The 10,821-nt window shown below is 39.5% G+C and overlaps 1 protein-coding gene across 2 annotated transcripts in view; it reads right to left on the bottom strand.

Annotated features, from left to right (window-relative positions):
• Positions 1-2,467: 2,467 nt before the first annotated feature.
• The window catches only part of RGS20 (regulator of G protein signaling 20), a 42,012-nt gene continuing 33,658 nt past the window's right edge, over positions 2,468-10,821 (bottom strand). The window contains exons 2-5 of one of the 2 annotated variants that reach the window (XM_075085019.1): positions 9,891-10,039; positions 5,669-5,755; positions 4,612-4,846; positions 2,468-3,395 (exon numbers count right to left, since the gene is read on the bottom strand). In XM_075085019.1, coding sequence (XP_074941120.1) covers positions 3,207-3,395; positions 4,612-4,846; positions 5,669-5,755; positions 9,891-10,039 — 660 coding nt within the window. In that variant the 3' untranslated portion in view covers positions 2,468-3,206. The remainder of the gene's footprint in view (positions 3,396-4,611; positions 4,847-5,668; positions 5,756-9,890; positions 10,040-10,821) is intronic. The other variant, XM_075085020.1, reaches the window with a different exon arrangement.

The raw sequence follows: 10,821 nt of genomic DNA, 5'->3' as shown, positions 1-10,821 counted from the left end.
GAAAGTGCATAAATACATGATGTTTGTGTGATAGATTAAAATTTATCTTCATACATTGAGCCTTTCAGGATATATGTATATGTAAAAATAAAAAAGAAGAAAAACATTTTTTCTTCATTTGTATTGTGCTAATGACTTTGGAATTTAAAGGTCAGTGTAAAGCACAATATGTTGGCTGAAGGAGGCCATGCAATTTTAATACTGCGTAGCAGGCTGGTGAGAGGAGCAGTCTTTAACAGTGTGAATGTTCTGTGGGAGCTACTGGTTTGTGAAGTGCAGACATTGAAGAAAGAATAGCAGTGGACTGGAAAGTTGTTATGGCTTAATGATATCCTGCAGTTAGATAAATGCCAAGACAGACTATATTCAAGCTAGGATAAATTGATTTTGTGATAATGTCTTACTTGATGAATTATAAATAATATCTTGTGTCAATATGATTATTTTCTCCTGCTGTTCACGTAACAGCTTGTCTATAGTAACTTTTCCTTTTCAGTGCAGCTCACTTGTGCCTTGAGAAAAGTTTGTGCCTAATAAGCAAGTATATAATAATGAAATGTAGTTAAAAACCTGTCTTCTGTGCAGGTCAGCTTTTGTTTTCCTCTTTTTCCTGCACCCTCCTCCCCCACCCCCACCCCCCTTCAGTTAAATCCAGCATTAAACAGTCTCAAAATAACAAGATATTTAGGGGAGTGAATTGTTTGTCTGGGGTTTTAAAAGAGATACTCTCAGGGTATCTAGGGACCAGCGTTCTGCTGGTGGTGTTAGGCGTAAGCTTAAACCTAAAACACAACATTAAAATTTGATAAGATTTTTCAGGCAAGATGCGCATTGCAAATGTCAATGTGTTGTAAGACAGAAGCAAAATGAAAATTGCCTAGAGAATTTTCATTGCTTAGAAGCTGTGGCACATGGAAAATAAGCTTAGAAATTAATATTTTCTTTTTTTAATAATCTGATATTAACCATAGAACTGCTGAAACCAATATAGTTTTCTCTCCCTTCTGATTTCCTTGCATCATTTTCTTTTTCTTGCAGCATAATAGACTATATTGTTTGATATAAAGTACGAGTGTTTGGACTGTCTTCCAGCTCTTAATGAGGTATCTTTGCAAGGAAGAGAGGTAACTTAAAAGAAGTGAAATGCTCCATTTCATGAAATGACACGCTTTGAACTTTTTTCATGTGTGCTTCTGATCTTTCCAGCAAGCTGAATTTGACCTAGTTAAACTTACTTTGTCACCTTACTAGAGCTTTAGAGCACTCTTACCTGCCCTGGTTAAGACAAGGACAGCATTGTCAGTTTGGCTGCAAGCTCCCCATGAATGCTGCCTTACCGATATATCTAGTTTGCTTTGTAAAGTTGCTACCTATCATGTACTACTCTATGTAGACTGAAGATTGTATCAATAGCGCTTTGGATATCTTTACTACAAATTCAGCTGAGATAACAAAAGTTGATATGTTCAGTGGTAACCACTATCTGGATTGTGTTTCAAATAGTGATGTATCGAACAGCTTCCTCTTAACTTAGTCATCCAGTGTTGTGCTATATAGAGGGCAAAAGCACTTTGTTTTGCTGTCTCTCTAAGTTTTTTGGTTTACTTTTTTGTGCTAACAGGTTGAATAGTGTTTTGTTTATAGAAGGAGATGATGGAAACTGGTCCATAGCTATTGTTAGCTTACCATGTATCAGGTCTTTTCCTGTGGTGCTCTGTAATGAAAAATCTCATCATTTGTTTAATAATGTAAATGCAGTAAGGGGAGAATGTGTCTCCTGCCGAGTGCATTGAGGAAACAATTACACTGACTTCCTAAATTCTGCCTTGTTCCCATTTCCTTTTTTCAGAGAAGGTCCCCATTTTGTGCTTTTCATAGTGCTGGAATTAAGCAAAGAATAGGTTTTAGAAAGGCTACAGTAAATGTCACTGAACGATACCTGTCTGGTTCTTTCCTTCTGGTGTGTTTTTCTTTCTATTCCCTGTATGTACTTTTTCCTACCAATATGTGTCATTTGGTTCATTTAATTAAATGTGCAGGAAAAATAAAATTCAATGGAAATCCACTATAAACTCCAAAGTTTAATATAGTGGAATTGTACAGATCTACAAATAGATTATGCGGATTCAGCTTACTTTCTTCCTAGTACTTCCTGTGATTTTGAGATATGATCAGAAATCAAGTGTGATGCTTTGGGGATACTGTAAATGAACATGGTTTATTGGGGATAGAGCTGTTACTTTTCTTTCAGACAGTCTGAAATAGTGCGTATCAGGACAGAATAGTTGCAGCTTCCTTCTGTTGTCAATGAAACGTGTGTGTATCTGTAATAGAAACCTTACAAGATCTGTCAGGTAACGGCAGAATTTAATATGTACAAAACCAAGACGGTTGATACTGCCATCCTCTCAGGAGCGAACAAGAGAAAGGGTTTTGACATCTACCTACCGAGGGAAGAGAAGAACATGTGAGAATTCTTGTGCTTTATTTTGGAATTTAAATGCCTGGACTTCTTCCTCTTAAGTAAATAATTTAACTTTATAAACATCAACAATATGAACTTAAAAATGCTTTCAGCAGACTCTTGTAGTAAAATAACAATTCTTCAGCAAAAGATTATTATAGGCAGCATTATTTCAACTCTTAGCTTTCATCGCGAGATTGCCATACTGATTTCCATTAACATTTCTTATACGCATTAAATATACCAAGACCAGTGGAGTGTCTCTGTGCCAGGTATGATTTGTACAATATGTGAAACTTAGTCTGGCATAACCCAGATATCGATAGTACTGTTTGTACTTTGGTCACAGTGTGAGTGGGGCAACTGGTTTCGCTTTCAAGAAAATTCTAACACTCCACTTAAAATTAAAATCTAGTTTTCATGCTCAGTTGGCATTTGTACCTCAGACATACATTTAACAGGTTTGCGTCTGAGTTGCGTGTTGCGTTTGAAAAAAATACTGCATTTTTTGAACACCACCACTTTCTTTTCATTCTCTTTTGCAAAGTGACACTGAATTTGATCAGAAGCTGTAGTTAGCCGATTGTGTCGGAGCCCTGTGCGGGTTTAAAACATTCAGTCTGTAGTAAAACTTGCCTGAGTTATTTTCAGGTAAATATCTGATCAATTCTAAATTCCCTGTGGATTGGTGTAGCCCAGAGTTCCGTTTGTTTTAAAATAAATACATTTAAGAAAAAAAACCCTATGCTTCAATGGATTTTTCAGATAAGGACCGAAGCAAGTCCTTATAAATAGCAGAGTTCATAAACCGTGGGTAGGAGTCTCTGTGCATTAAAGTATAAATTTGAAGCTGTGCATCATCGAAGGTGTGTTGTGAGGGTTCCAGCATATTTCGGTTAATAACTTCTCTCACTCTGGAGTCCAGACTGACCTGCATATTAAAATAGAAAGTCACACAATTAGTAGTGGTGAATAGTACATGTGGGGTTTTTAGGTTTGATTTATTGGTTGAAAAAGCAGTCTTTCTCGAACTGTTTCAGCTGGTGTCCTTCAAGACTGTAAAACCTGCTAAATAGGCAAAAAATGACCGAGTTGAAATTTGGAAGTAGTAATGTCTTGAGCATGGATAGAGAAATTTTCTCGCTGAGGCTGCCTTACTTTGAACGAGGCTGCCTGCAGTCCCGTTACTACTGAAACCTGAGAGACTGGCAGACTCTTTCCAGACCAACTTCCTGCTCCATAGTAGAGAGGATTTGTAATTTTCTGTGACGGTTCGTTTCCTTGGGAGTTACTGCTGTTGTAAAGAGACTGAATTTGGAGTAAGCAGTATGACGCAGACGGAAATTGTAACCTGGGAAGCTGTTGCTTAATCAAATTCCTATTAAAAAGCAGGGTGAATTGATGCGAGCCACAGGTATTGCTATGTAACGATTCCATGCAACATACAAGTAATGTTACGGGGTTTTTCTGCAAGGCTCTAGTGTCTAGGGATTTATTAGTGTTACTGGAATAGACTGACTAGATTTAGACAGCATTTTTGTAAGTATAGCTTGCACCACAAACAATTAAGTTTGAGTTTTGCAAGGATATTGGAAGGCTTAAAATTCTTGGCAGGATTATAATCAAACTGAACTGAGGTGTCTTTGAAACTTGACATTTGCTAACAGCAAAGTGACAAGTAGTTTTGAAAATTTTCAGGAAGTTGGTGTGTTTGTTCTGTGCCATCTTTTGTCAGCTGCTCTTTGAGCAATTGTGCTTTGCAAATAACACTTTATTTGTGGTTACTGTGCTTTTGGAGAGATGCACACACCTCCTTCCTAGTGCAAAGAAGAAACAAACTGATTTTTCCAACAAATAAAATTTAAGTTGAGCAAGAATGAAGTAATCATCTGTATATTTGTGCTTCAAACTACAGACTTCACATCAGCATGCCAGGGTAGCATAGGAGGAGCTTTCTCACAGCAGTGAAAGTAGTTTTGATCATCTCGCCTCAATGATGGGTCTGCCCTTTTCCCCTAAATCTCTACTTGACGGCGGTGGAATGTGTGTGGTGGGGAAGTAGTTCTCCCTGACTATTGTAGCTTTAAACACGTTAGAAGTAACTGTGCAAAGCAGCATCAAAGAGTGTGTTGGGGAAAGTAATATACCTCTTTTGGAGAAAGGATAGAAATATAATCTTCATAAATCAATCTTGCTTTTTCTTCAATGACACTTTTGTTGGATTCTTGTTTTAGTTCCTCACAGGCCATCCAGAAAAGCATATTTTCCTCACTGAATTCTGTTCGTAGAAATTCACGAAAAGCATTTCTGCCAGCTGGAGTAAGCATCAACTTGTCAAATGATTGAGCCCAGGCATTTACTTCTTCAAGAGTAGGAGCAGGGCTTGAGGAGACAGGAGAGGACAAAAGAGAAATGAATGATTGTTAGTTTGTTGTTTGCAGCTGGCAGGAGGCATCTGCTATCAAGATGGAACAAAATCACAAGGTTCATGGGGCTCTAATTCCTCACCGGAACTACCCAAGTGCAAACTCTAGTAAACATATTCATAAGAAGCACTTTGAAAGCGTGCTTATCAAAAGCTTAGATGCAGATGGTTGCCAGTGCTTTGATGCAGAAATTGCAGTTTACTACTGAAAGTAATTGCAACTAAGTCCCTCTGCAACAGCTAAGTGGTTTTTTTCTGTACCTAATAGTCCTTGTTGAATCATTGTTTAAAATTGAATGAAAATACGTAGAAAGAAGCAATGATTCAACCCCCTTAAAAGGTACCCTCCTATCTATTACAGTCTTACCAGTGCTCCTACCTGTTTGAGCAATTCTGAAGAGACAGTTGGCTGACTCTTGGGAGGACCTGAGCTCCTCTCTATATTATTTTTGTAAGGCTGAGCTTCACTACATAGTTGCTGGGTGGGAACAGGATGTATTTAAAAATTATTTCAATAAAAAGGGAGGCTGTGTTTATAATGCTGTTTTCGATCTGCCATGTTAAGAAAGTGGCAATGTGGTTACATGCTGCTTATAAATAAGGTAAAATATTACAGATCAGACTTCTGGTTCCTTAGGAGGTAAGAGACGACTACAAATTCAGCATAAATGCCAAACAATAGTTATTTGTACATTTCGGGTAATTCACTTTAATTATTGAGTATCGTTTGTTGGGTTTGTTTCCTTCTAGCTTGACAGAACACTTAGTAAAGACCATACCTTTCCTCACAGTTGGGAATACCCTCTCCTTGGAGTTCATGAGATGTTCTCCTTGCTCTCTCTTCGTCTTGATTTCTAACAGTAAGACTGCAAGGTAGGAAACAAAATTTTGGTCAACTTTATAAAGGAAAAGGCTGAATGTACACCAAATGCTTTTCCTCCAGTATTTTAAGAATCAGCTAAAATCACAGAAACGAACAGTAGCTACGTTACCTACAGTTACTCTCTGACATTAGTTTTACAGTTGTATTAACCTGGCAAACTTTAATGTAGCTGAACGCTGTTCAATATTGTATCACTTAGACTTTCTGTACAGGGATAGTAGATACATAGGCTGTCTCGAGTTGGATGGGACCATAAGGACCATGGAGTCCAACTCACAATATATATGTGTACACGAGGGTGTGTGTGTGTATATATATGGGATATGTATTTATACATGAGTACCCTTTATCACATACCAAATCTATTCTCCACTGATGCTTATTACACTGTGTATGCTTGATGCAGTGTTTTTACTTAAGTTAGACTAGATGTACTGGGTTTATGTGAGTTAGGTTTCAAGGTTGGTTGGTTCGGTTCTGGTTTTCGTGTTTTGTTCTGTTTTTTTTTTCTCCTTGCCTATTTTTTATATCCATAGGGCACGATGAGGGCCAAGACTCTGGTTTAGAATGGTGATACCAGGTTACAAGAAAGCTGCATTTCAGAAGATGGAGCACAAGTTTTAAGCAAGCTAGACATATTTGTGTGATGGTGGAAGTGTAAGCATCTTTCAGAGTTCAGATGTAGATATAGCCAGATTGTGTGGTAATCGTTTGCAACTTTAAGAAGGTGCTAGTATATGCCTCAAAATGTTAGGCCTGAGGCAAAAAGAGCAGATAAACCATTGCTGAATATAATTTTGAGTATGTTGACTGGAAAAGAGTATTAGCTTGTTTGTAAATTCAAGAAGAAGAAATGTTTGCTGCCATCACTAGTGATCACTGAGAGTTTTTCACGCCCCCTACCCAGGGTAGCTGTCAGCTCTTGCTGCTTTTCTCAAATGTTAGTTTGAATAACTGACTTTTTAAACCAGTTTTTAAAAATTTCTTTTGTAGCTGCAGATGATTCTTTTTCTTTTGAGACTGAATTTGAGAATATGCATATTTTCTTTTAGGGGACTACGTTCCAATTCATAGGCTGTCATAGTTCAGTGAGAAATATGTGTGCATGTGCATACGCACTCATACATTCATATATCTGTGAAGCTGCCTAAAATTTGTCAAGAGGAAAAGGTCCCAGTGAATTATAGCCCATAACTTATATGAAACGGGTCCTCCAGCTGAAGTAAAGCAATACAGTTATAACTTCTAGGAAAGTATCAAATTCAGGTTCTTGATTTGTATCATACTTTTCTTTAATACTAATGTTGTAACAGTTTTGTGGCCTTAATTCTTAACAAAAAGCCTTGCTAGAGATAAATGAGATTAAACGAGCTGATTTTTCTTCCCTTTCTTCCTTCTAAACTCATGGCTTAGTCTTATTTGCAACCTTACTATTTACTGGTTATCTCCTGCTCTTGCTCTTTCCAGTGTTAATCCATAATCTGCAGAGACTTTCTTGGAGGATTGGAGTATTGAAACATTTTAAGCCTTGAGGAGTGGCTGGAGGTTGGCAATAGAGATGCTTTTCTCTTTGCCAAGGCAGTCAGTGCATTGAAGAGGTATGGAAGCTTTCCTGTTGCTAAGCTGGAGAGCAGTTACTGCAAGCGCACTTTTTTTTCTACAGCATCTGAACCATACATTCAAACCAATGAACTATTTCAATTCACCTTTCCAGGAAAGAAGAAAGTAATGTTAGTTCGCTATTCTTTTGGAGTGTATAGGTCTCAGTCCTTTACTAATCTTTTTACTGGTGATTCTGGCCTTTTAAAGATATGAACAGTGATAAATGATGTATTCCTCACACACAGACAAGAAGTGATGTGCTTGTCAGAGTTACTTTTGGATTGAGGGGAACCGACAGATCCAACAGAAAGGATTACAGTCTTAATAGGATAACGCATTAAAGGGGAAAAAGACAAAAGAAATAACAAGTTTCCCTAAAAGAACATGACATGCCTCAGAAAATGACTCGCAAGCAGGCTCTTTTCCTAGAAATGTGTACAGGTAAACAAACCCGAAAGACTAGTGCAATACTGCATCTTCTCAGGATCTGGAAGAGTAACAGGCTGGAGGCTTGAGTTTTGGCCGTAGGAATGAACACAGGCTCTGTGAGCATCCAGCCAAGAGACTCATTTCACCATTTCTTCATTCTAAATCTACTATTAAGAGTATGCTGAATCGTGGACGTTCAGCAACTCAGCTGCATGACTCCATAGACTGTTATTTTTATTCCTATTCACAATTTTTCTGTTCAAAGTGCTTGAGCTATTTTGAAGAAAGGCCCTATGAATAGGGAATATAAATAGCTTAATTACAGCTTGTTTTGAGTTCCTTGCTACTAGAAAACAATTGTTTTCAAAAGAAATCGGAAATTATTTTAAAGCTAAAACAAGCTGCTCTGTTTTGGAGCCTGTACTGGTTTCCCAGATGGTTCTGAAATGCAAATAGGAATTTTAAGAATCATGAAATGTGGGTATTTTCACACACCCTGTTGAATTGTTTGAATAACGAGGTGTGCAGAAAATGAGCATCCTAGAAAATATCAGGTAAAATGGCAAAAAGCACTTGATCAACGATTTAAAAAGTAAAATGCACATTTTATGTACTCTGACTTAGTAGATAAATGTGCCTAATTTTGTCCTTTTATGGAAAGATACGTGCTTGTGTTAACATGCAGCTCTAGACTGAGCCACTTGTGAGTGCAGTGGACAACTGTTCAGATGACACTGAAATTTGTATGGGATGCTTTAACATAGATGCCATTCTGCAAGCTAGCAAACTGTGATCCCGTACAGGCACAGTGCTTACTGTTTCTTTAAACTTTACCTTTGTTCACCTCTAAGCGCCTGCTGGAAAGCTTGGCAGGATCAGAGTCTTGGCATCTTGCAAAAAATCCAGGCAGCCTTTTGTCCTTGCAAAATATTCACTGTTTGCATTAAAGAGGGCAGAATTGGGTATCTGGCTTCTGGTGAGCTGAGTACTGATAGCAAAGGAATGATCAGCCTGCTTTTCCCTTGCTTTCTAATGGTGTTCTCCAAAGCATTTGCTACCAGCTGCTGCTGGGAAAAAAAATAATGGTGGAATAGATTCCTAGCCTGGGCTGTAGTAAGGTATTTATGGCTTGTTCCCTTTACCTCAGTGCCAGGTTTGCTGGAGTGTTTGTGTGGTGGGTAGTGCGTTTGTAAGAAGCCCTCAGCTTGCTGTCTGTTTTGGTTGAACTCCTATGGCTGTTTAAGAGTTCCTGTTTTATTTCAGTGCAACTTCTGGTCTCATTAATTAACGCTTGGCCCCAAACAGATGCAGGACTTTTCAGTATGGGAAACTTTCCTTTAGTTTTGAATAAAATCACTTGGATCTGGAGGAGCTGGTAAGCAAGACAGTGAACACATAACTAATTTAAGGAATCAAATTATTCCTTTTCCTTTTTTGCTTTGCTCCCCTGATAAATTTTCCTCCTTAACACCTTGTAATCGGAGTTTTTCTGAATTATTTTCTGCTTAACTCCTCATCTCCAGCAAATACCCACAATGCTTAAAGCCTCTGATCCCAAGGATTAACTTCATATAAATTGCAGGTGCCGTGAGTTGGCAATGAAAATTAACAAAAACAGATCCAGTTGCCTTCAAAAGAACAGTGCTGGGCACCTGGTTATGAGTTTCCTGACCTACAAATTTTTCCACTTCTCCAAACTCTGTTTAACACAGTATGGGCTGCCGTATGTCTCAGTCCTAAATCTAGAGCTGTTACGTATTCTCATATTGCTTTCAGTTTTTAGTGGAAGCCCTGGTAAAGCTCAAGGCTGAGGAGGAACAGACCTTCCATTACACAGTATTGACAAAAGTACAACAAAGATACTGTACAGAGATTTTTTTTTTTTAAAAAATCTTATTTCAATGGCAGGGGAAAAAAAAAGTAAACTGGCATTGTGTCTAGTACTAGAGCACAGTCATCTGTTCTAGTCCCAGACTTGCAGAATTAGCCAGGTGGTTTGTTTGGCTTATGCTGTCCTATGTACTGGCTATTACCTTCCTCCCTCCCCTGCTATTCTATTCCCCAGAGGCATGATTGAGAGGGGTTACCAGGAGCAGCTGCAGCAACAGCACCAACAAAAGCAGCAGGCATTGGACCCTCGATTTCCTGCGCTGTGCTGGGCCTGTGCAGCACCAGGGGTCTCCTGGGTTGTAGACATCTGCCGTTTGCGCATCTCCATCCGCTCCGATCCCATGGGCTGCAACAGAGCAAGAGAAGGGGGGGTAAACATTTATCTCTTTATGTTATTTCCTCTTATTTGCTTTAAAAGTCTTACCAAGAACTGCTGAAGGCCACAGCTCCAAAGGAACTGAAAAGCTCAATGCTGGTGTTTTCCCCACCAAAGCTCTTACGCATTGAGTCCTTTGGAAAATTCACTCATTTTATTTAAGTGTTGTGATGGAAGCCAAGTGGCTAATGAATTCTGCACATGGGTAGGAATACAAAGAGAGCAGTGATGGAGAGAGCAAAAGGTGGAAGTGAGGGGTCTCAGAGAGCTGCAGCTCTTAGGACAGTGGTATGTAAGCCTAGGAGCTGAAAAGGGTTTCCTGAGGTTTTGACTTCAAGGTCAGCCCTAAGAAAAGGTTACAGACTTGAGGTAGTGGGAGCCTCCTTCTCTGCTTCCCTCCCTTCTCTGCTTCCCTCCCTTCTCTGCTTCCCTCCCTTCTCTGCTTCCCTCCCTTCTCCGCTTCCCTCCCTTCTCCGCTTCCCTCCCTTCTCCGCTTCCCTCCCTTCTCCGCTTCCCTCCCTTCTCCGCTTCCCTCCCTTCTCCGCTTCCCTCCCTTCTCCGCTTCCCTCCCTTCTCCGCTTCCCTCCCTTCTCCGCTTCCCTCCCTTCTCCGCTTCCCTCCCTTCTCCGCTTCCCTCCCTTCTCCGCTTCCCTCCCTTCTCCGCTTCCCTCCCTTCTCCGCTTCCCTCCCTTCTCCGCTTCCCTCCCTTCTCCGCTTCCCTCCCTTCTCCGCTTCCCTCCCTTCTCTGCTTC

This window comes from Phalacrocorax aristotelis, chromosome 2, assembly GCF_949628215.1.
Source record: "Phalacrocorax aristotelis chromosome 2, bGulAri2.1, whole genome shotgun sequence".
In the NCBI taxonomy this organism is placed as follows: Eukaryota; Metazoa; Chordata; class Aves; order Suliformes; family Phalacrocoracidae; genus Phalacrocorax; species Phalacrocorax aristotelis.
The sequence above is the reverse complement of the archived record's forward strand: the minus strand, read 5'-3'. Positions and strand labels throughout refer to the sequence as shown.